Consider the following 27100-nt stretch of genomic DNA (forward strand, 5'->3'; position numbering starts at 1 on the left):
TAGGCTAGGTGTACCTATATGGTAGTTAGTGGTCAGTATGCTAGGCTAAGTTTAACCATATAGTGGTTGGTGGTTGGTATGCTAGGCTAGGTGTATCTATATGGTAGTTGCTGGTTGGCATGCTAGGCTAGGTGTATCTATATGGTAGCTGCTGGTTGGCATACTAGGCTAGGTGTATCTATATGGTAGTTGCTGGTTGGCATGCTAGGCTAGGTGTATCTATATGGTAGTTGGTGGTCAGTATGCTAGGCTAAGTTTACCTATATAGTGGTTGGTATGCTAGGCTAGGTGTATCTATATGGTAGTTGGTGGTTGGCATGCTAGGCTAGGTGTACCTATATGGTAGTTGGTGGTCAGTATGCTAGGCTAAGTTTAACCATATAGTGGTTGGTGGTTGGTATGCTAGGCTAGGTGTATCTATATGGTAGTTGCTGGTTGGCATGCTAGGCTAGGTGTATCTATATGGTAGCTGCTGGTTGGCATGCTAGGCTAGGTGTATCTATATGGTAGCTGCTGGTTGGTATGCTAGGCTAGGTGTATCTATATGGTAGCTGCTGGTTGGCATGCTAGGCTAGGTGTATCTATATGGTAGCTGCTGGTTGGCATGCTAGGCTAGGTGTATCTATATGGTAGCTGCTGGTTGGCATGCTAGGCTAAGTTTACCTATATAGTGGTTGGTATGCTAGGCTAGGTGTATCTATATGGTAGTTGGTGGTTGGCATGCTAGGCTAGGTGTATCTATATGGTAGCTGCTGGTTGGCATGCTAGGCTAGGTGTATCTATATGGTAGCTGCTGGTTGGCATGCTAGGCTAGGTGTATCTATATGGTAGCTGCTGGTTGGTATGCTAGGCTAGGTGTATCTATATGGTAGCTGCTGGTTGGCATGCTAGGCTAGGTGTATCTATATGGTAGCTGCTGGTTGGCATGCTAGGCTAGGTGTATCTATATGGTAGCTGCTGGTTGGCATGCTAGGCTAAGTTTACCTATATAGTGGTGGGTATGCTAGGCTAGGTGTATCTATATGGTAGCTGCTGGTTGGCATGCTAGGCTAGGTGTATCTATATGGTAGTTGGTGGTTGGCATGCTAGGCTAGGTGTATCTATATGGTAGCCGGTGGTTGGCATGCTAGGCTAGGTGTATCTATATGGTAGCCGGTGGTTGGTATGGTTGGCATATCCTAAAACAGTTGGCTTATCCTACACATCCAAAAACAGCTGGCACACCATCCTAAAGGAGCTGGCATGCCAAACACCATCCATCCTCCACTCTCACTTTTACAGAATTTCATTTTCTAGACAATTCTGCTCTATTTATAAAGTGCAGATATCTCCGTCTCTGAGGATTCCCTAACTCCAACGTCCATCACAGTAAAAACCTCACATTACTGTCTCACAGGTGCGCTGATGACACTGTCTATGAACAGTAAAGAGTGTGTGACAGTAAGGTGGGCAACCTTGTATGATCTGGATCTGTGTTGTTGTTGTTGTTGTTGTTGTTTCATTTTTGGAACACTGCCAGGTTATGAGTGCTTTAAATGTAGTGTTAGTGAACTGTTCTTATTTGAGCCAAAAGCGCCCGGCTTTACCCTGAACTGTCCAGGGTGACAAGGTTCAGATTGATCAGATTAATATTTAGTATTTATTGAGGTGTAGTCATGTGTTGGTTTTGCTCTACAGCTGCAGTAACTGTAGTCAAACCCTCTGTTTTTTACAGTTTTACACTTTTTGGCATAATGTGAATCTGGCAGATGTTCTTTACCTTGTGTCAGTTCACACATTTCATGACAAATGGGAAATTAGAAATTTTAACATGAACTTCTATTGAAAATTAAGGTTTTTCCTCCTCTGTAACTCTGCCCCTTTCATTTTTTTTTCTGTAACAGCAACAGAGTGTAAAAGTGGTTAACTGAACCGTTTCACTGAGCGTAAAAGCACATACCGACTGTTAAAACCCGCGCCGTGTGCAAAAGCACGTGCTGGAGCGTAAGAGCGCATACTTTGCGTAGAAGCGTACACTGTGCGTAAAAGCGCGTACCGTGCGTAAAATCACGCACAATGCGTAAAAGCGCTTACTGTGCGTAAAAGCGCGTACCGTGCGTAAAAGCGCGTACCGTGCGTAAAATCACACACAGTGCGTAAAAACACAAAATGCGTAATTGAACAAAACATTTTTTTGCACAATTTGTACACTTTGCTCTAACAAGGTAATAAACATGTTCATACATGATTCACCACCACCGCTTTAAGCTCTCCTAAAAAGCATGCATCAGTTTAAAGGTGGTGAATTCAACCACATCAATTTTCGAAAAATTATAATCCATTAAAATAACATTAAATTCGTCTGTGCTCTCGTTTTTAGCAGAAAGTAAAAACTTCACACACAGACGTATAAACGAACAATCCTTACACACCTGTGCTTCAGTGTATGTTCTAGACAATTCTTATTATAAACACTGAATCCAAAATAAGCTGAAAAAAACTCAGTCCAGAGGTCTCACTCTCTAAGGATTCACATAGAGTTAATTCACTTAATTTACATACTGCTGCTGTCATTGAAAAGCTCAAGAAAACGGCAACTAACACAGCCAACGCACCAACCAGTACATCCTAACACAGCCAGCGCACCAACCAGTACATCCTAACACAGCCAGCGCACCAACCAGTACATCCTAACACAGTCAGCGCACCAACCAGTACATCCTAACACAGTCAGCGCACCAACCAGCACATCCTAACACAGCCAGCGCACCAACCAGTACATCCTAACACAGCCAGCGCACCAACCAGCACTTCCTAACACAGCCAGCGCACCAACCAGTACATCCTAACACAGCCAGCGCACCAACCAGCACATCCTAACACAGCCAGCGCACCAACCAGTACATCCTAACACAGCCAGCGCACCAACCAGTACATCCTAACACAGTCAGTGCACCAACCAGCACTTCCTAACACAGCCAGCGCACCAACCAGCACTTCCTAACACAGCCAGCGCACCAACCAGTACATCCTAACACAGCCAGCGCACCAACCAGCACATCCTAACACAGTCAGCGCACCAACCAGTACATCCTAACACAGCCAGCGCACCAACCAGCACTTCCTAACACAGCCAGCGCACCAACCAGTACATCCTAACACAGCCAGCGCACCAACCAGTACATCCTAACACAGCCAGCGCACCAACCAGCACTTCCTAACACAGCCAGCGCACCAACCAGCACTTCCTAACACAGCCAGCGCACCAACCAGTACATCCTAACACAGCCAGCGCACCAACCAGCACATCCTAACACAGCCAGCGCACCAACCAGCACTTCCTAACACAGCCAGCGCACCAACCAGTACATCCTAACACAGCCAGCGCACCAACCAGCACATCCTAACACAGCCAGCGCGCCTGATGTATTGATCAGATTATGTTGACAGATTGATCATGTGTTTGTTTTTATCTATAGCTGTAGTCATTTTAGTCAGAGCACATGTTTTTTATGCACTAGGCATTTAGATTTTTTTTTTACGCATGGCGCGTTATTACGCATTTTTTGCGCTTTTACGCACAGTGCGCAAAACAGGAGAATCCTGGAGTAAATTCATCAATAAATTAAATAATATATAAATAAGATAAATATGTCCGTACATGACTTACCACCAACACTCAGCGCTAAGCTGCCTTAGCTCTTCTAAAACGCATAGGTGCATCACTAACGGTGGAGAATTCAACAACCTCGAAAATTATAACCAATAACATTCAGTTAATTTTATTATACTCTCATTTTTACTTATTTATTCATAGATATATAAACAAACAGTTCCTACACCCGTGTTTCAGTGTATTTTCTAGTTCGATTCTGTTCTAAATCCAGATATCTCACTCTCTGAGGGATCATATTATAGTTAGGCCTAATTTCCAAATCGTTGCTGCCACAGAAAAAACTCTCTTAAACAGCAAAAGTTAAAGGAGGAGGAAAAACTTCATTTTTAATAGATAAGATGAGATGAGATACTTGTATTGTCAGAAGCAATCCAGCGGTGCTAAATATACAATAAGTAAAACTATAAATAAATATTAAAATATCAAGAGTAAATGTATGTATATATAAATATAAGTACATATAAACAAAACATATAAGCAGAAGTTTTATATATATATACACAAATTATTTGAAAAAAGACAAACATTTTATTACCGGAAATGCTAGTGAGGTAGCAATGAGGTACTGCACGTGCCCGGAGTTATCTAAAGAAAGATATTGCACTGATTGTATTGCTCAGTCTGTCCAAAAATAGTTGTGTAGTCATGATAATTTAACAAAATATACAAATTAAATTAAATACTGTCACAGACCACAGTTTAATTGTCGTATTGTACTGGGGTAAAAACTGTTAAGTCTGCTAGTCTGGGCTGTGATGGACCTGAAGCGCTTTAGAAGCGTAATAGAAGTAAATGTTCAAATTTAAAAGCGCGTGCTGTGTGTAAAAACCCGTGCCGTGCGTAAAATCGCGCAAAATGCGTAAAACGCGCACCAACGCGTGCCGTGCGTAAAAGAGCGTGCCGTGCGTAAAATCCCGTGCCGTGCGTAAAAGCGCGTGCCATGCGTAAAAACCCGTGCCGTGCGTAAAAGCCCACACAATGCGTAAAAGAGCGTGCCGTGCGTAAAAACCCGTACCGTGCGTAAAAGCGCACACAATGCGTAAAAGCGCGTGCCGTGCGTAAAAACCCGTGCCGTGCGTAAAAGCGCACACAATGCGTAAAAGCGCGTGCCGTGCGTAAAATCCCGTGCCGTGCGTAAAAGCGCACACAATGCGTAAAAGCGCGTGCCGTGCGTAAAAATGCACAAAATACGTAATAGCGCGTGCTGTGCGTAAAAACCCGTGCCATGCGTAAAATCGCACAAAATGCGTAAAACGCGCGCCGTGCGTAAAAGCGCGTGCTGACCTTAAAAAACACGTGCCGTGCGTAGAAGCGCAACACAAAACACAAAATGCGTAATTGAACAAAAAATGTTTTACGCAGTTTGCACGTGCTTTCACACATGGCGCGGGCTTTTGTGCTTTTCGTGCGCTTTGAAAAAGACGGTGCGCAAAACAGGAGATAAATGCTGTGTCTCACGTTTATGAACATATACTCTTACAAGTTAATAAACACGTCCATACAGGACTCACCACTCCTAAAGCTCCCCTAAACCGCATGCACCAGTTTAAGAGTGGTGAATTTAACCACATCAATTTTAGGAAAATGACTCACCACCAACACTCACCACCAAGCTCGAGCTTTATTCAAAACCATGATATAAATTATAATCATTAAAGAAAGTTCATTTGGCTCTTTGGTTCATTTGTGTGCTGATTTTCTAGACATTTTCTAGTCTGTTCTGTTCTGTACTCTTTTAATAAAGCCTCAACTCCCTGATTCATATTACAGTCTGGTTCAGTTAACTTACAGAATGAGGGGCAAACTAAATGTTCACATTTCTACTGACCTATTCATCATGAAATTGTCTAAACTGACACAATGTGAAGAACAGCTGCCAGATTCAAATACTGGGGGGGCGGGCGGTGGAGCTGAGTTGCACGTAAATCAAACAACAAAGCAGCTTGTAGTAAAACAGAGGCCCATCTTTCATTTCAGCGCTCCTGTCTTAACAATACTGTCCAGACTGAGGGTCCAGACTGATCAGATTAATATACTGTATTTAATCGACACCTGAGGTGTAGTCACGTGTTTGCTTTCCTCTACAGCTGCAGTCATTGTATTCAGAGCGTCCATAGGGGCGTTTACGCACGGCACATGTTTTACGCGTCTGGTGCATTTAGGCCCCGCGCGCGGTTTACGCAGTTTGTGCGTTTTAAGCACAGTGCGCAAAACTAGGAACCTGGAGCACATTTAGTAATAAACGTAAGAGGAGAAGAACATGCATTAACACGTGCTGTAAGGTGCTGATCAGCATCACTGTTACAGCACTACTAGTGTGGAGAGTCCTGCCTTACCTAAACTGCGTGAAGTTTAGGAAATTATCATCGTTTAGATTTGACTGTTTTACCTGTGTTTCCATGTATTTTATAAACACTGAATCCAAAAGGAGCTGTAAATCCAATCCCAGTGCAGAGATCTCACTCTCTAAGGATTCTTATTAAAGTTAATGCATCATTGCTGTGGAGGAAAACGCTTAATAAAACGGCAAAAAGCTTCTGAACTTCAATGGAAGTCAAAGTACACAGCTTTTATTCCAAGTAATTCTGGAGCATTTCTACTGGTGCGTTCATCACAATAATGTTGAAACTGACACACTACAACGAGCAACTGTCAAAACGAGAAAAAAGGCAACATGGAGATCCGTGGTTTGGATATGAGGAATTTACGCACGGAGCAGCGCTGCACCTAAACCAACGTTTAAAGGTTCAATCAGGCAGCTCTGACCCAATTCCCTCGCGCGAGAGGTGTTATCATCTATTTAACGCTTTTTTGTCTTAAAGATGTGCCGGATGGGTTCCGACTGCTTTAGGACAACTCTCTCAGTCTTCATCTTCAGCTGCTGCGGTTTTCTGGCTCTGATCAGTTTCCCCTCTCCTCTCAGCCTCGAATGGCTTACACTTCTCCTATAAACAGCAGTGATGCAGCTTCACAGGCTAAACACCAAGGCCTCAAACCTTTCAGTCACATGGTCTGACATCACTGCTCACTTCAAAAAGAATTGGTTCCAACAGGAGGCGCCATGTTCCAGCAGCTCAACTCACCTGGATGTAAGTACCAAGCCAAAACAATTCAATAAAACAAAATAAATGTTTAGGTGTGACTCAGTATAGCTGATCATGAACATCATGTGAACAGCTCAGCATGAACCAGCTGAGCTGGACTGATATTGGAGGATTAAAGCTGAAAACTTTTAAACAATTAAGGCTAAATATTGACACGTTATTTACTTTTATTAGCCAGTCTCTCCCTGTTGCAGTGTAATGCTTTTTGGTTTTGCTAGGTAGGTTTTGTCTGGTGTGCCAGCTGCCGCTTTAGCATGTGCCACATTGTGTACCAGCAGATTTAAGATGATGGCATGCTAGCTGCTGCAAGATGTGCCTGTTGAAGTGCCAGGTGCTTTAGGATGTCCCCAGTGGTGCATGGCGATTGCTTTAGGATGTGCTTGTTGCTGTATGGCGAATGCTTCAAGATGCACCCATTGAAGCGCAGGCTGTTGCAAGATGTGCCGGTTGGTCTGCTGGACAGCAATACAAAGGCCGGGTGAAGTGCCATCCAGCACCTGGCACACAAAGATTCAACACCTTCTGCGGTATGTTGTGTGTACCTAGGTGGTGGTCTTGTAACCATATGGTCTGAAGCCTTTTAAAGAAGTGGAGAGAGGAAGGAAAAAAAACAAACAAAACAATGCCATCATTCTGGATTTCACAACCAATAAAATTTATTCAATTATATATTACAATTATGTACATTATCATGTAACAAGTAAATATTAAAATAGACATTTTTAGAACCATCGTTCAAAAGGCATTATGTTGTAAAAAATAGGTTTCGTTTTGCTGTGATCTCACATTAAAACTGTAAAAGTAAGTTGTCTTTTTCTATTGAGAAGACACAACAATCTGGTTTCTCTTAATGTGCGCAAGACACAACGGACAACACGGAAGTGAGTGTTACCAAGAGACGACAAAGGCAGGGAAGAAAGCAGGACCACTTACATAAACCTCACCACAGTACAGCTTTTCAGAAAAGAAGTACAAACCTGCAACGCATGCACAGCATTAAAATCACAAGTCAAAAAACACCTGCTGTGATGAATCTAGAAGGAAACGAGTAGAAGTAGAAGAAACGTAACAAAAAAAAACAAAAAAACAAAACAAAAAAAGGAACGTAATTCAAGAACACATGCTTAAAGAGTTAAGCAAACATCAAACAGGGGACGCTCAATATAAAACCAACTTTGGTCCATTAAACATTTGACAAAACAAAACAGAAAAAAAGTTTACAATCAAAATATCTATTATTTTAATTATGCTTCCTTTCTGTTCTTTTCTCTCTTTTTACAAGTTAAAAACAATAATTACATGACTATTTACAAATGCACAATCAGTATGTATAAAATAAGTTAAAAAAATGAAGAGCACAATCTATACATCATGAACACTCACTGTAGAAACAAGTTGGATTGAGACCTCTGTCCTATTGGAGGAGAAGCGGGAAAGGTTTTTTCCCCCTCCCCTCTCCTTTTCTCTCCCACAACTACTGCTCGCCTTCTCCCTCTGGTCATCAAGGGTGGCCATCGCCCTCTGCTGGCTGGATCTGCTTGGTGCAGATCCTATCTGCCCTTTGGGTCTACTTTTCCTGCAATGAAGACCTCAAGGGGTTAAGTGCATTTTAGTCTGGACCTGAACAGACCAGCAACTGTAAGAGTTACAGACTTAACGTGTTTTGGACCGGATTCCTTGTATTAGAAGTGCATCTCGACCAAGCGTGACCGCGGCAAAACAAGCGCTGGTCCAGAGAAAAGCAATTGGACCTTCAGGGACACTAGAGACGGGCCTTGAACCCGGTACAGTACAGCACTGCAGCATGTACATACATTTATTAATCATTTGACAGACACTCTTGCTGAGAGCGACCTAAACAAGGTGCAGATTGACTGATCTACAGACAGATGATTGTTCTTCCTATGTGTGTCATCCTTATTCTTATTATTAGGTTTTGTTTTAGAGCTCAGAAGCTTCTGGTTTATGGTGCAAGGCTGACATCTGCACTCCACACGATCATGGCACACATACACACATTACATACACACATACACAGCAGCTTGGCCAAAACAAGTGCTTTGTGTTCTCCTGCTCCTCTCTAGTCCTGACCATGTAATTCATGGCTGTGACTTGAGAAATGAGGCATTTCTGTCTCGTTCCAATCTGAGACTGCCAGGTCACTGCTGTTATATAGGGGTCAGGTCAAAGTCGTCATTGACCTCCACAAGAGGGATGTAGAATTCAGGAATTTCAAAGATGCTGGTCGATTTGTAGGTGGCTGGATCCAGCTCCTGGAGCTTCAGCTGCCACTCCAAACGCTGAACAGCATTAAGAGCTGCCGCCTCATGCTGCTGCCTCATCAATAGACACGTCTGAAGAAGAATGAGTGACAGCAGAGTATAAGGAACAAAGCAGAGGTTGTAAGAGACAGGAACAATGGAAAAAAACCAAACAAACCAGAACTGAGGACTATCTACCAATACCTTCATACACCAACAACCCAAAACATTATGAACACCTAGCGAATAATGTTGACCATCTCAAAACAATGGCAGTCAATGTCTTGGATGTGGGAGAAGTGGGCAGGCATGAAGATCTAAGCACATTTGATCAGAGCCAAACCATTAAGGCTAGATGACTGGATCACAGCTTCTCAAAACAAAACGGTTGAGAAACAGTGGTGTCCAAGGAGGGGAAAAACCTCCTCAAACTGGCAAGGTGTTTAAGGGTGTTTGGTGTACCAAGACTCACTGACGTGGAAGGGCACTGAAGGTCGTCCTGTATGTCCCAAACAGAAGAAGGGCTACTAATGTACAAATCTCATGAATTTTAATGATTGTTACAAGAGGAATAGCTTGGCTATAGTACTCATGCGAATGTCGAAGACCCCTACAACGGACAAGTGAATATCAGAATTGGACCTTGGAAAAATGGAAAGTCTCGTCCAATGCATCATCTTTTCTACAATGCTTGGACAGGAAGTCAGAACCAGGGCTGTTCCACCCTGGTTCTGAGCACCTTCTGAGACCTTTTGAGGTCTTCAGAGTGAGTTGTTTTGGTGGCACGAAGAGGATCAACAGCATATTCAGGCAGGTGGTCATAAGGTTTGGGTCATTGGGGTCTGCCATAAACAAAACCTTTAACATGAAAAACTCTACAGGATTTCTTTTTATGCATTTTACCTTTAACTTGTCAAACTTGTCATCAACATCCTGAAGCCATGACATGAACTGCCTTGCATTGAAGCGATCCCTCACTGAGGTCTTCCCATCATCTCCCTGTAATGCAATACAATAATACACATGAATCAATGAAGCAATGATATCACTTAATAAACATATCATTCTTCATCTGATTCAGTAAAGCTTTGTGATTATCTGTTCCAGTAGCCTGTAACAACACAATTAGAGCTGGACGAATACTGGCAGTGAATAACGAAAGGTCTGATCAGCTGCCATCACAACGCAAAACACTCAGCAAGTTACCTGTACATCCTGGGGCATGTTGTATACTTCTGCATCCAACAAGACAGTACAGGCACTAAAAGGGAGGGTCTGATTGGCTAATGTTCTCGCAGCACGATAATGGACACGCAAAACCTCCTGCTCATTGGATACGATCAGCTTCTCCTGTGAAGAGGGAAAAATGTTTTGTTAAGGCTACCTGCACGATTAAGCTTGTTGGCACATTTTTCCCCAATGGAAGGTCTCTTAGAAAATCATAGCCATGTTGGCCTCTGCTGCTGAAATCCAGTCTTCGAGGATATTTGCACAGCACATACGACTCTCCTTGATAAAGTGCTACTAGACAGCTAGACCGAAGTGACATTGTTACTTTAGAAGGTGTATGTACTACACTTGCTAAAACTGTTAAGGAAAGGTCCATAGGATAGCCACTTACCCTCTCAATGCTGTGCTGCAAGCGCAGTTTCATGCGCACAACCTCTTGCTGTTTGAACATCTCTTTTAGCGGCTCAGGTAAAGAGGGTGGCGGAGTTATCTAAAAAAAACAAAAACAAAAAAAAAATAATATTTTAAGACATCTCACTCAAAAAAACAACAAAAACCCCCCCAAATTTTACCCTATTTTCATCCCTGTTCACGTGAGCTCCCCCATCACTAGCAATGCCCGAACACTAGGAGGGTGATGACTAGCACGTCTCTTCAAACACGTGAAGCCAGTCACCACCTCTTTATGAACTACCACTGATGCAGCATCACTAAGCAGCCAGTGTGCTCCAAGGAAAATGCGGCTTCCCAGCTCTGATACAACAGCTATAGATACCAATGCTGCCCCAACCACTAACAGTGTCCCATCAACCCATGCCTGAGAAAGCAAGGTCAATTGTGCCATTTCAGGATTCTAACCAGCGACCCTTTGATCAAAGGGACTGGACCACTTAAAGGGGGAAAAGAAAAATAAACCATACTATACTATACTACACACAACAATCTAGAAGCAGAAGCTTCATATAGGAAGTTTACTCACTGTTGGAATACAGAGCTTGCTGAGAGGGTTGCCGTCAAGCAGGTAGGACCCATTGAATGTGACATATTCATCGTAGTACTGTGGTGCTTGAGGGATGACACTACACAGCACCTTCCTCTTCTCTTCAATCTTCTTGCGGATGTGCAGGAACTCGTAGTATGGGTTTGCCCTTTCTGTCTGGTAGGGCTGGATTTCTTCAAGCTTTAGGGAGTCCACAATTGCTGCCAAAGACTGCTGGGTCTTCTCCTTGATTTGCTGGGCAGAAAGGTTGGCTTGGGCTGAAGAAGACACTCTGTGCATCTTTCGCTTCCTTGGATGGGTCACTTGTACGTCAACCTCATCCTCCAGAAGTCTTACTTTAGTCCTGGCCCCAGATGGATCACTGTCTCGGTCTACAGACCATGGTGATGAGCTTCCAGAGGGTGCTCTGCTTGGTGGTTCTGCCTGATATTCACGCTGAACACCACTACAGCTCTGACTTTGATCTCCATCTGATGGAGTGTCTGGTTTTGAAGGTTTCTCCTCAACGGCAGGCTGGTCTGGCATCTCTACATCTGTATCTTGCTTAGCTTCTGGGAGAGACTGGGACGGAGACTGATCCTCAGTGGACGTTACGTTCTCTACTTTTGCCTCAGTAACTGTACTGTCCGACCCTTCCTCAGACATTTCCATTGGCTCCTCAACCGTCCGTTCTGGACTAGCACAGCGGGACACATCTGTCGACACAGTTATGGGCAAACTAGGTTCATTTTTCTCCACCTGTGCATTACCCGTCCCCAGGTGCTCACTGGAAAGCTTTGACTTACAATCTTCTTGTGAATTCAAATCACTTCTTTCAGTAACCTCTTGGGAATCTTTGGTCACACTAGCTGCACACAGTAGTGTTTTAGCAGACTCCTCAGAACTGCTTCTACAGAAATTAACAGATGGAGCTGAGCTGCTTGACCAATCCATTCTGGTACCTTCAGAAACATTCTCTTCACTTCTGTCCTCGGTTTTGTTTTCAGGACCCACAGACAGGCTCTTATCTCTGTGCTTTTGCTCTGATCGCAAATCCTTTTCTGATCTTTCCGAATGATCGTTACTGGGCTCAGAGGCAGCCTCCCATTGCAGGCTACTAGAATGCATAGTTGTCTTAGTGTTGAAGCAATTCTGTGGCTGTGTTGACACAGGTGATGTAACTTGAGAAACAGGGGCTATCGAAACATCTTTGTCTGAGACTTCGGTCTTGTCTGGATCAGAGTTGTCAAGCTGACTCTGTCCACTTTGCTCTGGCAGAGCATCTGTGGTGTTCGGCTTGCTTAACTCTACTGTAGTGGGCAACAAAGTACTGGCTTGTGGCATGCTGGTCTGCTGAACTGGGAGGTCCTTTGGATCTTGAGAGAGAGATACACACACAAGCTGATTGCTTGAAGTGCTACCTTCGTCCTCAGCAACTGCAGAATTTGCATCTTCAGGTGTAGCACTAGGTATATGTACTGATAACAAGCTTTGACTGCTCTGGTTCTCCTGTGTATGTGCTGCACTGGCCTCTGTTTGTTGGCCTTTAACAAGCTCATCACTGGTATATGGTATGCCACCAACTTTTTGAGGTTCTTCAATTGGTCTGTCTGCTTCAACCCCAGCAGATTTAGCATCTTCATCGAGAATAGCTCTCAAATAAGGGGATGCGTGTCTACTTGACAGTGGTGTTCGATTGCAAAGAGCTGGATCAGGAAGACTGTTGGTATCTTTATCATGAACAACTGGCGATCTGGAGGACTGAAGTATGAGGGAAGACTGCAGGAAAGGTGGCTGGGAGTCGGCCGCATCTAGATTGAGGTCTGAATCGTCTTCAGTGGGCCTAGGTGTTAGCATGGTAGCCTGACAGGAATCTTCTGAGCTGGCTACCGAGATCATGGATACTGATCTTGACATTATGCCAGATCTTTCAGTATCTGGTCTTGGAGATCGACTGAGGCTGTTTTCAACTAGTGCACTAGTCTTTCCTAAACATGAGAGGCTCTTGGCATCTAGTGAAAGCGTTCTTCCACTGGTGGCATCTTTTAGCGTCTTCTCGCGACCATAACCCTCTGGGGTCTCTGAGCTCTTGGAGCGCAAGAGTTCCTTGTTTGTACACAGATCATTGGATGAAGAGGGTGTTTTTATTTTATCTTTGCTCTTCTGTTTCCCGGAGTCAGTCCCTGGCCGCTGTTTCAGTCGTTCCCTTTCCTTCTGCTTGATCTTTTCCAAGTGCTTCTTGTGCCACTGTTCAATCTCCTGGTCCTTGAGGCTAAGCATACGTTCAAAGCTGGTCTGCATGAGGTCATCGTTTACCAACCTTTTCTCTTTGGGACGGGTATCCTTTTGCACAGGTGAGGCTTTGGATTTGAACCGGTCAGACTCTGACTCAGTAGGCCTTGCTTTACTAAGTTTGCTGTCCCTATTCTGCTGTGATCTGTCCTTGTCCTTTTCTTTGTGCCGGTCACGCTCCCGCTCCCGATGTCTATCAGAATCCCGATCTCGATCCCGTCTGTCCCGGTCTTTTTCAGGGGTTTTGACGACCTCTTCTTTTAACCTTGACGTCACGGTTTTATTGCTCTCAGACATGTAGGCCTTCTTCTCTTCTAAAAGAAGCTTGAGATTAGAACTTGATGTGGATGACTGAGTGACTTCTTTAGATTTTTCTTTTTTTCTCTTTTCTGAATCTTTTTCTTTTACTCTATCAATTTTACTATGGTCAGACATTTTCTCAGGAGCTTTTCCTTTCTTTTCAGAGCTTGTTTTATCTTTCTCTTTGTCTCTGTGTTCACTAGAAGAATGTTCTTTCTCTTGCCGATCTTTTTCACCTCTTCTCTCAAGTTTGTCCTTAGACTTTTTGTTTTCCTCATGCTTCTTCATTACAGGCACAACTTTAAGTTTTTCACTCTCTTTGTGGCTCTTCTCACCAGGTGAATGGGAAGTACTTGTATATTTTTCTCTTTCTTTCCATCGATCCATGGAGTTGTGAAGCTCAGTTTTATCTGGAATATGCTCCAATTTGATTTTCTTTTCTTTTTCCAGGTGTTTTTTGTCAGCTTTTTCGGATTCCCTATCCTTTGCTGGCAGACGTTTATCGCTTTTCTCTTTAACACTCTTCTCAGAGCCATCCACCTGGTTTTGATCTACCAAGGCTCCACTGATAGGCTTGTCTTCTGCCTCTTCTTTTATACCAGCGCTGGAAAGAGTGTCCTCAGACTTCCGCACAATGTTCAGACTGTCTCCTCTTTCATCGCTTTCAACCCCTCTACAGTCTTTCCCTCTTTCTTCTTTGCAGGTCACCTCTTTCCTATCTTTTTTAATGATCTTGTCTTTCTCTCGCTCCTCTTTTGGTTTCCTCTCCTTACTGCTGTTGCTGCCTGAATGCTTGTCTTTTGACAAGTTCTTTTCTTCCTTAAATGGGGATGAGTCAAGAGACTTCTGAGGAGAGCAGCTACCAGGTGTCTCACATTTCTCTTCTTCGTTCTCGTCACTTTTGAAGAAATTTTCTTTCCAAAATTCCCGATCAAACTCCAAGTTTCTATGCCCATCTTTCCGCACTTCTTTTTGCCGGTGACGATTCCTATCTGCCTCATATTCCTTACGGTACTTGTCCTTCTCCTTATGTTTGGGTTTATGCTTCTTCACGACCTTGGCGTCTTTGTCAACCTTTCTGAAGGCACCTTCAGAGCTGTCCATACTGTTGCTTAGACTGGTATCTTTGAACGGACTGGAACTTCCATCATCTCCGTCCAAATTGAGTTCCTTATGATGATGTTTGCTTTTCTCCTTGTGCTTACAGCCCTTACTACTGGGACCTTCCGTGCAATAGTCAGAATCTGTGTAGTGGTTGTACTTGACTCCATCTATAGGGCAGGACCCATCTACAATGGAGACGCAGGTTTTTGCATTTTCCTGTTTTAATGGAGTTGTCTGCTTGTCAGTTTGGCTATGATTCAGCTTTGGGGACTTCACTGCAGACAAGTGAAAGAGGTGAACCGATGAATCATCCTTTGGGCTGAAGGACATTTTGAACGAGTCCTCCTCTCGAACGCTCTTGTCGGAGTTGTCGGACACCGTTGCCGTGGAAAAGAGAATAGCCTTACTGTTCTCTTTTCCGTCTTCTCGAACCTCCTGGTTCTCCTTGTTTTTGCTCTGGCTCTTGTTCTTCTTCTTATTCACCTTGCCCTTGTCTTTCTGTTCAGCTGGTGTGAGGTTCAAGCTTTCTTTTTTTGTCCTACTGTGAGCATCATTACCAACCGATCTTGTTGGAGAACATTTTCTCTCAGACAGTGTCTCTGTTTCATCACCTGAACTATCTGAGCTGCAGTAAAGTACTCGGGATGGTTTTGACTTTTTCGACTTGCATGATGCTGTTGTCTGGTCGCTCTTGTTGGACTGTTTAGGTGTGTAATGATTTTGTTCCTTTTCCTCCTTCTCCCGCTGTCGCAGTTCTCGTCTCAGGATATGCCTGTCGTTTAGCGCTTTGCTCAGGTCTTCCTCCTCGTCCTCGTCCTTGAACTCATACTCATCCACACCTGAAACGGAAGACGAGGCCTTTACTGTGGTTGGCTTGCCATCAGAGTCCTTCTCAGCATCAGAGTACTCCATATTTTCATCTACACTCGAAGGGTTCACAGACGGAGGATCCTCAGATTCTGCAACATACAAACCACAGAATAAAAATCAGTATAAGTATTCTACTCTAATGATAATAAGGATGAACTGATCCCACCACATGATGTTTATTGTCTGTGGATGTAGTATGCACCACTACATGACCGACTGCAGAGGAGGCTTATCTCTTCATGCTTAACCATTCACAACACAAAAACAGTCTCCAAGCTAAAGGTTTTGTAGCGGATCTCAAACTTTGGGGAAAATTGAGTTAAAGTCATGTAGCGTGTGCCCTTATACCTGAAGAGCTATCGTCTGGGTCAGATAATGCAATCTCCCCCTTCAGCAACTGCTCCACTTCCTGAGAATCTGCAACATCCACTGGTCTCTCGCCTCTTTTGTTTGCCTGGAAAGCGTTTCCTCCATGCCGCAACAGTAACTTTACAATCTGCAAAAGATCGGTGATGGTCAGAAAAGTCAATTGCCAAGACCTGGTGAGGACTTAGTAAGCTGAAAACAGCAAGAGGTCACTGTAATTCTGATGTTTGTAAAGCATATCAGAGGGTACAGCATTGCGTTCCAAAAAATATCAGAGCCCTTTTAACTTGGTCTGGGATCAATTTCTGGACAATCTAAAGCAGGGATGGGGAACTCCAGTCCGCCAAGGAAAGATTTTCCCAGACTCTGACAGTCATGGGCACCTGCTTGCAAATATCTGTGGTTTTTCCAACTATAAACACACTAGAACCAGAACACAAGGAAGTAATTAATTTGCGGGGGTTAAGTAAAAGTATGCTAGATAAGTGTGGTGGCTCTGCAGGATTAGTGCTGGGCACTATAACGTAATACTGTATACTGCAGTATTCAAAAATGCTGATGGTATCACAAAATTAGGACGATATTTTAATATTGCGTGTCTGATGGGACACATTTCTATTCCGGTTCTATCTAGTACATGGTCAAATAAGCTCATGTGCATTTAAAAGAGCTACAGGGTGTGAGTACTCAGGTGGGGTGGGGGGAGAGAGAGAAAAAAAATCATTTTTATTCATCCACACTTCTTTCTGTAGCTGAAAAACAAAAAAACGTTAAATTCAGCTTTCTGTCCATTCACCAGCACTGCCTCAAGTCATTCTTGTCTAAAAAGTGGGCTTTCTGTTAGCCAGACTTAAACTTGTGGTGAGCAGACTGTCACTAACTAAGCTAATGCTAACAAGCTTATTTCTCCTGATGCAGAGCAGTTTCACATTTTTAATTATCAGACTGACGGTTTAACATGTATTAAATGATTTAAAACTGCAGTGCTCACTTTGTGAACGAGAAAACTGAAAGCTGTATTTGATCATTTTGCAGGAGAAGATTGTATGGAAGCCATGTAAACGTAAAGACTCCTCCCCCTCCTGCAAACCTGATTCAAATGATTCAACTGTGCATATGTTCTCCAGAACTGCTATTACAGAGCATTGCAGAGTATAGCAAATAAACTCACATCTTTGTGTCCACTACTGGATGCATCATGAAGAGGAGTGTCATCATCCAACCCCTGCGTGTTCACTTCCGCTCCTGCACCAATCAGGACTTTTGCTACGTCATAATAACCAAGGTTGCAGGCTTCGTGTAGAGGTGTCCAACCTACAAGAACAAAGTCAACCATTTTAGAGAACCACTGACTGAAGCCTGCGCTGAAAGTTTGGAGAAAAGCTTGTGTGCACAGTGAGCACCACAATTCTGGCACAATTGCTACCCTTCACACTCTACGCAGACTGTCTTACCTGCGAAATCTTTAACGTTTACGTCTGCCCCGAGCCCAATGAGCTCCTTGACCTGCTTGACATCACCTCTGATGGCAGCCATGTGCAGGGGAGTTTCTCCTCGCTCATTCCTCTTGTTCACCTTGTCTTTCTGTCTGGACGTGGAACTGCTAGGGATCTTTTTCTGCACTGTTGGAGTCTGGGATGGGTGGCTTGGTGTAGAGTCTGGGAGAATACAAAATAGCATTAAAGTTGAGTGCTTATTAATTGGATTATTTATTCTCTTATTTTGCATTTCATGGTGCTAAAGTTGTAAAGCTTTTACATGCTCCAGAACACAGCTATTGAAAATCAGCTGTGCTTTTCCATTTTAGGACTAGGACGTGCATTCTAGTGACACTAAAGAGAACCTGAAAGGGAATAGTTTTGTTCAGAAAAAAGGGTAGTAATGGTGAGGTGACATCCCAAGGATTTTTTTTGGGAATCTGCAAAAAGGGGGACTTTAGCAAATATCCTTTAGTGGAAATTCCCTAGCTGAAAGTTTTAAAAGTAGGGGGGATCCAAAACAACAAAAACAGCATTAGCTGAACAACAGTTAATGTCGGGCAGCTCTGTGCTCTTACCTGGACTGTTATCTCTTGCAGTCATCTGCATCAGAAGTGCCATCTGCTTGCGCTCAGACAGAGGGTAGCCAAACAAAATGTTTACAGGCGTGGACTTCTTACCCCCAGACTCCTTTTTCACCTTCTTTTTATCTGGACCATCTTTATCTGCATTAAGAGAAGATCACCAACACCAATATGAGTATTGTTGCTATAGTTTAGCACAAGAGGCATGTCTAGAAAGCATAATTGTTTACAATGGTACTTCCTCCTAATATCCAGCAAGATCAACTACCAGCGAAAACTAACAGAAAATAATACTGCTATTAGCCGGTCAAGCCACATGCATTATCCAGCTATTTCCATCCCCACTACTGTTTGTGTGGACTATTAAACAGACATGCGATTACATTGGATGCAGCATGTGTGCGCATGTCCAGCAACTGCGAGCTACATTCACCGTTAAGCAACAGGAAAAATAAAAACCCAAGATAACCGGGGGGGAAAAAACAAAAAACAAAACAAAAATAACTGTACACCATTTTCAGTAACAGTAGTAGTAGTAGTAGTAGTATCGCATCGCCACACCCCCCTACCAGTGATGCAAACAGCTAGTGGAAAGAAAGTTTGTGCGACAGGGGTTAGTATATTCTGAGACAAATGTTCTCAACCAGCATTTTAATACAGAAATACAAAATAACTGAACAGCAAGAAGTATACGCAAGTGTGAGGCAGAGGGTGTGATTGAGTTCATCTGAGGCAGATATACATTGACTGTGACCATGCTTGCTGAGTAAGCACACTGTAAAAAGGCACGAGATTCCCCGCCGAAGGTTGTCGCCCTTTCTGCAACACAGCAGGGCTAAAGAGCGGCGGGTTTAGCAGAGGCAGTTACCTGCGTATATCCTGCAGGGAGGAAGTAATCTCTCTCCCCACATATCGCTCGACTGGCCAGGGTCAGAGTCATCTACAGTGCAGAAGCAGAGAGGCAGGGAAGAGGAGGAGGAGGAGAGGTGGAAAAGGGGAGAGGGGACGGGAGAGGAGAGCATTGCGTTATACTCACTCGCTCCCCCCCTTGCTCAAATAATAAGCAGAAAATGCACGGGGCTTAGGCATAGCACAGGACACAGAGGGCGCCATCCCTGAAATAAAATGCGGCAAGTCTGTATGGACCTAATCCTTTCCATTCAAAGGATTATTTTGGCTCCCCTTTCACTCCATACAGTATAAGAGATTGTAGACAGATCTCTGTCTGACGTATTAATAGGGTAATCATAAGAATACATTTAAAGCATCAGAATAAAGTGAAGCTAGCTCAAATAAAAACACAGCTGCCAGTAAAATTAAACGTGATTTAATTAATTATTAATTTCAATTAAATGTGAAATATATATATATATATATATATATATATATATATATATATATAAACTATGAACTTTCTCTCAAACAATCTTTTCCACAGCCTTCTATCATCTTTCATATATATCTTAGTATGGTAGATATCTTTAGGAAGATTACAAAATCTCTGCAAAAGAAAACATAAAATACAACAACAACAACAAAAGCTTTACCCTCTTGTTCTCACATCTGAATCATATTTCCCTGCCCTTCACATGAATGCAAAGACGTAAGCTAAACTCTTACATAACACTGTAGCGGCAAAAAAATAAATAAATAAAACACTGGTACAGCCTGTTTGTTAAACAAGTTCCAACACTGACCACAAGGAGTGATGTTGAGGCACACAGATGCTGCTGGAATTTTCTGCTGGAATACTGAACTGACCTGTGTCTGAGTCCCGTTCCTCATTCCGGGGCGGGCTGACCGTGAAGGAGAGCTTGCGTTTCATGGAAGACTTGGGCTTCCCCTCCTTCCCCATGAGCTCACTCCGATCCAGCTTCGGAGTTTTGGTAAACGGGGAGATTTTATCCTTACTCTGCAGGAAACGGAAAAACAGCGTTTAAATCTTTAAACTTATTTTAAAAAAAAATAATAATAAAAATTATTCAGATACTCACTAATTAAGGTAACATGAGCTCAGGTAGTTTCACTATTCTGCACTTACTCTTATTATTATAAACAAACAAAAACACAAACAAAAAATGTGCAAATGCTTTCACACAGCTTGTCTAGTCCCCGTAGAGAAGCACTGCCAATAGAACAGGACTGTTTGGAGCAGATAAACATGAAACTATTGGCACCATGCCTAATGCCAGGTGTGGGCTAGGGGGGTTTAAAGCCCCCCCTCACAATTATGCTCTATCCACCACTTTTGGGATTAGGTGGGGTGGTGATCAAATTCAGTTGAATCACCTTCTTCCCAGCTGTCTTTTCCACCATGGCTCCATCTCGGTCAGTCCCCGGCTTGGCCATGGTGCAGCTTCCAACTAGCTGTAGCAGCTATGGCTCACAGGGTTCATCATGGACCTGAAATTGAAAAACAGACAAAATTCATATTCAACACAGAACAGGACCAACAGGCCCACACCACATGCAACACCTGACAGTATCTGCTACCATTTTACCTGATTAATCCAGTAGATTATTTTAATTTAAGAGTAGAATAATATAAAAACTAGCTAAGAACTAGCTTTGCTGTGCAAAAATCATGAGACTACTCATTTAATTCTATAGTAGCTCAAATATGCTTAATCATAAAACTGGAGGTGATTGTCACTGTCCTCAAACGTAGAAAAGCGATGGCTGCCAAGCAAGCCAACTACTTTTATTTAAACTGCTGGTAGAGCAGCATCACTGGACAGCTGAACACAACAGGGAGGGATCGCCAACTGCCAGTTCTGTTATATCAGCTAGGAGAGACCTGTGATGGCTAGAATCGTGCTGAGTGATGGTGGGGCATTTTAAGCTAAAACAGTAGCAACAGGAGTAAAGAATTGCCACTAATCGGAAAACCCTCTAGAAAGTAAATCACTCCGACAAGTGCAGTGAGCATCAGAACACAGCAGAGCTAGCCAACACAACTAACCGCACAAATCAGCAAATAGTGAAGACCACATTTAACCACGGCCAAACGTACAGCAGCAACCATAGGGAAGCTGAAGGATTCCTGTGCAGCTTAGTGTGTGCAAATGCTTGTATGCTTGCATGCCCAGATATGGATTGGCACTGTTTCTTGTTGAGAGTACACCGCATGCAACTATGTGCCACTTCTCTTTAACACAGTCAGTCAAAGCCATTATTTACATCGTGTAGGTTTACAGCGACTCCTTCGGTAAAACACTGATCATTTAGCAGTCTCTGAACAGTAGTGATATAGCTGCTGCTTTTAGTGCAATCTGTAATGTTTGTAATGATTGTTAAGCAAAGCAGCCAATGCCATCTTGCTAGCTTCCTAAAATAGGATTTACAGATGCCTGAATATGGGAATTGTGATCAGAGGACAAACACAACCGCCAAGGTCCGATTTCTTGAACATAGCTGCAGATAGAGACACAAATATTTAGAAAATATTTCAAGTGGAAGTAAATTCACTGGGTTATCATAAGAATTAGTACAGTTCTGCCCAAGTGGAGTAAATAAATATCAGTTTTAAACATTGGTCAAATCTATCTTTATTAAGCAATTAATGTGCAAAACCATGTGATTCCAAACATAACTAAATTACAACGTTATGAAGTGGAGTTCAGAGTAATGGAGAAAAATTAAATTAGGCAATCACTCAACTTAGAGAGGTGATAAAGGGTTGACATTTGACGGCCGCACATTTAAATGAACTACTTTTTCCTTTTTATTTATTTATTTGTAACTTTTTAAAGGCTAGTTTACTAAAATAGAGCATAGAAATCATAATATTTGAAGTATTAAAAAAAAGTTTTTAAAACGCTCATAAAACAGAATGATGAAAATCTTGATTATGTCATTTAAAACTTTCAGTGTTGGCAAGAACGGTAAGTCAGTGAACAGTGTGTGTGTAATGTGGAACAGAGAGGATGGGAACGTTGACGCAAGTCAGCTGAGATGTGGCCCCACACACACACCCACACACACACACACACACACACACACACACACACACACACACACACACACACACACACACCATCCTTGCAGATGTACAAGCAGAGGACACAGCCTTCTGACTCGTGCGAAGGCAAGAAATATTTCCACGAAATTTAACACCAATATACACGAAGCAGGAAGAATGCTGAGTCACTCGGTCATCCTGGAGACTGGGAGGAGGTGGGGGACTACACCAAACGACTATGCCACTCAGTAGCAAGTATCTCCGCGTGGGACAGTGTTTTACAACTCAGGTCACAGGATTTCCTGTTTGAAGTGAACCAGCCTTTACATCACAGATCTGTGTCTATAGAAACACAAGAGACTCTCGAAAGCTAAAGCTCTCTAGACAGCTGTCTGAGAATTCCCCAGAAAGCTTCTTTAAGACAGCAGGATTGAACAAATCAACCAATTTATTTATTCACCCCATTATGATGTCTGTGGTTAGATATTAGCATGCCACATTGAAAGGTCCAATAGTATTAGTGGAATATTGAGAATCTGTAATAAATATCACAAACAATTTAAAATAATTAATAATTTAACCCCAAATTAAAAGTGCTGTCCAGGCTGAAATCCTCCTTAAGCCACAGTCACACTGGGCTCCTATCCTTTTTCATTTCAACGAGATTCGCCACGACAAGTAATTGTGCAATTTTGCAAAAACCTTGGGTCAAATTCACATCCACAACAAATGATGTGCCCTGAAGACCCAAACTGGAAATGCTAATGTTAGCCATTTTGGTTTCTCACCCACTTGCTCTAAATAAACCAATATGAGAGAGAGAGAGAGAGAGAGAGAGAGAGAGAGAGACTGTTATTTTATACTTTACTGCTCATGGTAACTAAATTTGTCAGCATGCAGAAGAGCTGACATGAATCAGCCCCTGCCCCATAACAGTTATACAGAGTTTAAGACTAGAACTTATACATATGGTAAATTAGCAAATGTTAACAGTGCCTGGTGACCAGGCTTCCAGTCCAGCAAAGTGGGGCTAATCTATTAGTTCAGTGACCATTTTAAAACCAATGACAGCAAAACAGACACAGGTTTTCTCGCAAAGTCGCCATATATGGATCAAACAGTCCATATATAGGAAGTGACTGATACACGTACATGACCACTGTAGTATAAAATGGGCCTTTTGAGATTTGAGCAATATTTAAGACCATTTAAACCATAAACAAGCATGTCTGTGGGTTTGCTGTTGGTGGTAGATCTCTGAAATGAATGCTACAGAGAAGACACAGCAACGTAGCACCGGCGACTGATTTAGCAGAACCACAAAATGTACGTTTTTGAACAGGACAGTCACTGTTGCCTGTAACCACCAACCCAGCTGTTACGAGCAGGCCTGCCCATACCTCAATGACTGATCTACATTCACCGCATAAACAGACAAGGCTTGATGAGATTAGATACAACCCAGACAGAAACACTGGGGGAAAATAAATAAATAAATAATAAATAATTCTCTCTCTTTAATAAATAAATTTCTCTCTCACACACACACACATCTAAAAAACATCTCAAACTAGACTGGGAATTAGATCACCATCACACAACATGCAGAAACCAACTTAAACAAGAGTCAAGAAGACCAACACACACACACACACACACACACACACACACACACACACACACACACACACACACACACACACACACACACACACAGGAATGGAAACACAAATAGGCAGCTCCAGATCCTACGCTTCGACCCTGGTCTGCTGTCTCTGCTGGGACAGGAGCAGCAAGACCACTGGCTGCTCCATGTACTTTCCCACTACTTGCAGCCAACAGTAACAACCATCTAAACTCTACATCTATTCGCTCCATTCCAATTTCCAGCAACACAACCACTGTGTGAGGAGAACAGTGACTTCAGGGACCCCTTCCCCCCTCCTAAAAACAAACAAACCAAATACAAAAACCATCTTTTCTGGAAATATAAATGTACATTTCTCAAAATCTGTTTGCGGTATGTGCTCGCCACTCACATCCGCACAAGCTGCCGACACCACCACTTGTGGTTGGGCACAAGAGTGTGAGGGGCTCTCTGTAGTGAGGGAGGGTCTGTATTTGTGAATTCTGAATAAGTGTAAGCTGCAAACAGCACGCAAGCTTGCAAGTCTACTTCAGAGGCCATCTTTTCTAGCTAGTTCAAACGCTGGGAACTACAAACCTGGAAGACAAACTCGGGCTATCACCTGCTTCCATGTTAAACCTAGGTCACGACAGGTTTTCAGACTCATGTTTAACTAATAAAACAAATACCCCCCCCCCACAGACACTTTTACCAGACACACCAGAGCTCACATATTGGTCTTGCAGAGACTTGGGCAATGCACGGGCCACAAAAAAGTTGATTTAAAAATATTTGAACCTTATACGACCACACTTGCCTGCCGTGACAGACTCCGTTTACCGCTGCGCCTGCCGGCGAGTCGACAGTCAATAATGAGTTTGAAGGCACAGCAGTGAATTTTCTGCATTTAGTGTGAAAACAGCTTGATTGGTAACAGGACCTATGGTAAGCCTGGATTGGTAAGCCTTTTTTAAGTGACTCCACATTTCAGGTCAATACATGCATTATCTCTGTAACTCTGTAATTCTTCCATTTTATTCCATTTTCATATCTCAATGAAAAAGCTCTTTTAACGTTTACTTTTTTCAGCTGCTTTCATGTTCTAAAACAAAGACGTGTATAATACTTCAACATTTCTATATTTCAAGGGATAAAAAGCACTGCCACATATTAACCACTTTCAACTAAAAATGCCAAAATGCCCATTCAGCATAACTGCAGCAGCCAGAAGAGTTTATTCAGAATTCATTTAAGAGCATACAGATCTCTCGTGTCTGAAGACACTCTGCAAATCAAATCTCTGATACCAGATTAGATCAACTAAATAACTGATTCCAAATTCATTCGCTGATTTGAGATGAGGCCTTGTCCTAGTAGGGCCTTCTAGGCTAATTGTTCATGTGTTTCAATAGGTGGGACCAGATCTTAAAGGTACATTAACAAAAACAACCTGTGTAAGGGACAGCAAGATAAATGAATAAAGGCAGTTTACGAATGCCATAACTAAACCTTTTAAATCAATAACCAATTTTAAAATATAACCAAACAAATATGAGGTCTTTTGATTGAATGTTTATTTATTTTTTTTAGATATGCATATTGTTGCTTGTATTAGCTACATTTTACTTTATTTTTATTCTTTTTATAACAGAAACCTTTAAAAATTCTTATTTTATGACACGAAATGCACATTTGTTTCACCATAAATTACTCTGGGTTTTATTTTTCTGTCTGTTTTTATTTTATTGATGTATGTAAAGTTAAAAATAATATAAAATTCCCCTGTTCACTGGTCTCAGACTCACCAATTTGTGTTCATGTTTAAGGAAAAACAAAAAGGACATATTTAATACATCTTTTCCTTTTTTCTGATAAACTGACAGCCTGAAGGCCACAGTACACACACTTCTCAATGTCTGTCAAACAGAAAATGAACCTACAGTTAGACAGAGAGAGAGAAAAGGAGACAAATCTGACTCTCGCTGAGGACTACGTAGGATGGGACTACAATTAGAGGAGTATCCGGGAATGACATTATTTCCGATTACAGTACAAAAGCAGCTCCCTGTATATGTGGAAACATACGCTCACTAAACTGAGGTCACTAAAGAAAAATAATATAACCTGAGGGAATTTGACATGTTGGCATGGAGATGGTGGAGAGTAAAAAAGGACCGTAAATATCAATCACATGATTATCAGGACACACGTTCTCAGATATTTACAAGAACAGTGTTTATATCCAAACCTGACTGAGGCTCTTCATAAAAGTGGAAGATAAGCACTTTGACCCGGTCATTCTAAGTAACATGCCAAGATGTGTCTGTATGGAGGGGTAGAACCTATAAGCACAGGGTAAACTCCAATGCATTCACTGGTTTGGTGGCATTTCCCCTGCTAACCTTTGACATTTTTATACCTTAAAATTGAACAGGTTGGCTTTTACTGAGTGTTAGAGACAGATATGAAATAAATGATTGGTAGCCCTGTATTGTGTCTAAATCAGTTGGAATTAGCACTGAAAAAACATTGAGAACTGCATTAGCAGGGAATTTGTGGATATATGTAAAGGAAAACTGACTTGCACTGTATGTCCAAATGTGGACATCCCTTCTCATAAAATTGCATCCACTGCGGATACTGATGGGAATGCACACATACAGCTTGTCTAGTCCCTGTAGAGAAGTGCTGCCAATAGAATAGACTAGACTCTCTGGAGCAGATAAACATGAGTCTAATGGCACCATGCCTAATGTAGTGTGGGCGAGAGGGATATAAAGCCTCCCGGCATTGAGCTGTGGACCGGTGTTCTCTGGAATGATTGATGGCGCTCCATCCAATACTTTTGGGTTGAGTTGGGAAGTTGAGAATGACCTCACTAATGTTCTTGTCACTGAATGCAATCAAACCCTCAAAACAGCACTCCAAAATCTAGTAATCAGTTAAGACAGTTCCTCAACAACTTGTTTCAGAAGAAGCAATGAATGAGCATGGGGTCCGATACCACTCAGTCCATTTAATATAGTTCCATATTTATGGACTGAATGCCATGTCTGTGAACTTTAATAGTGTTTATAGAACAGCGTTGCCTGACTAGGCCATGTTCACCAAATCAAATATTTTATAAAATAAAGACCAGATACATTTTTCCATATGCCTGCATAATTAAATCATTAAGAAGTAAACAAAGTCAATCAGTAGTTTCTTGTGAAAAGACACATTCTAGAGAAACCTAGAAAATTAGTCACAGCAGCGGTGATGAGAACCAGATGTCTGAAGCGTTTATTGC

At 42.4% G+C, this 27100-nt stretch overlaps 1 protein-coding gene across 3 annotated transcripts in view; it reads right to left on the reverse strand.

The window, feature by feature from the left end:
- Window positions 1-7397: 7397 nt before the first annotated feature.
- The window catches only part of ankrd12 (ankyrin repeat domain 12), a 41371-nt gene continuing 21668 nt past the window's right edge, over window positions 7398-27100 (reverse strand). For 2 of the 3 annotated variants that reach the window (XM_072668473.1, XM_072668474.1), the window contains 12 exons: window positions 20513-20626; window positions 19985-20135; window positions 19092-19163; window positions 18218-18364; window positions 17616-17819; window positions 17333-17475; window positions 16144-16291; window positions 11230-15884; window positions 10642-10740; window positions 10227-10370; window positions 9924-10019; window positions 7398-9113 (listed from right to left, as the gene is read on the reverse strand). In XM_072668473.1, the coding sequence (XP_072524574.1) occupies window positions 8928-9113; window positions 9924-10019; window positions 10227-10370; window positions 10642-10740; window positions 11230-15884; window positions 16144-16291; window positions 17333-17475; window positions 17616-17819; window positions 18218-18364; window positions 19092-19163; window positions 19985-20135; window positions 20513-20572 (6105 nt within the window). In that variant the 5' untranslated portion in view covers window positions 20573-20626 and the 3' untranslated portion in view covers window positions 7398-8927. The remainder of the gene's footprint in view (window positions 9114-9923; window positions 10020-10226; window positions 10371-10641; window positions 10741-11229; window positions 15885-16143; window positions 16292-17332; window positions 17476-17615; window positions 17820-18217; window positions 18365-19091; window positions 19164-19984; window positions 20136-20512; window positions 20627-27100) is intronic. The other variant, XM_072668475.1, reaches the window with a different exon arrangement.

Source organism: Salminus brasiliensis, chromosome 23 (assembly GCF_030463535.1).
Source record: "Salminus brasiliensis chromosome 23, fSalBra1.hap2, whole genome shotgun sequence".
Taxonomy (NCBI): domain Eukaryota; kingdom Metazoa; phylum Chordata; class Actinopteri; order Characiformes; family Bryconidae; genus Salminus; species Salminus brasiliensis.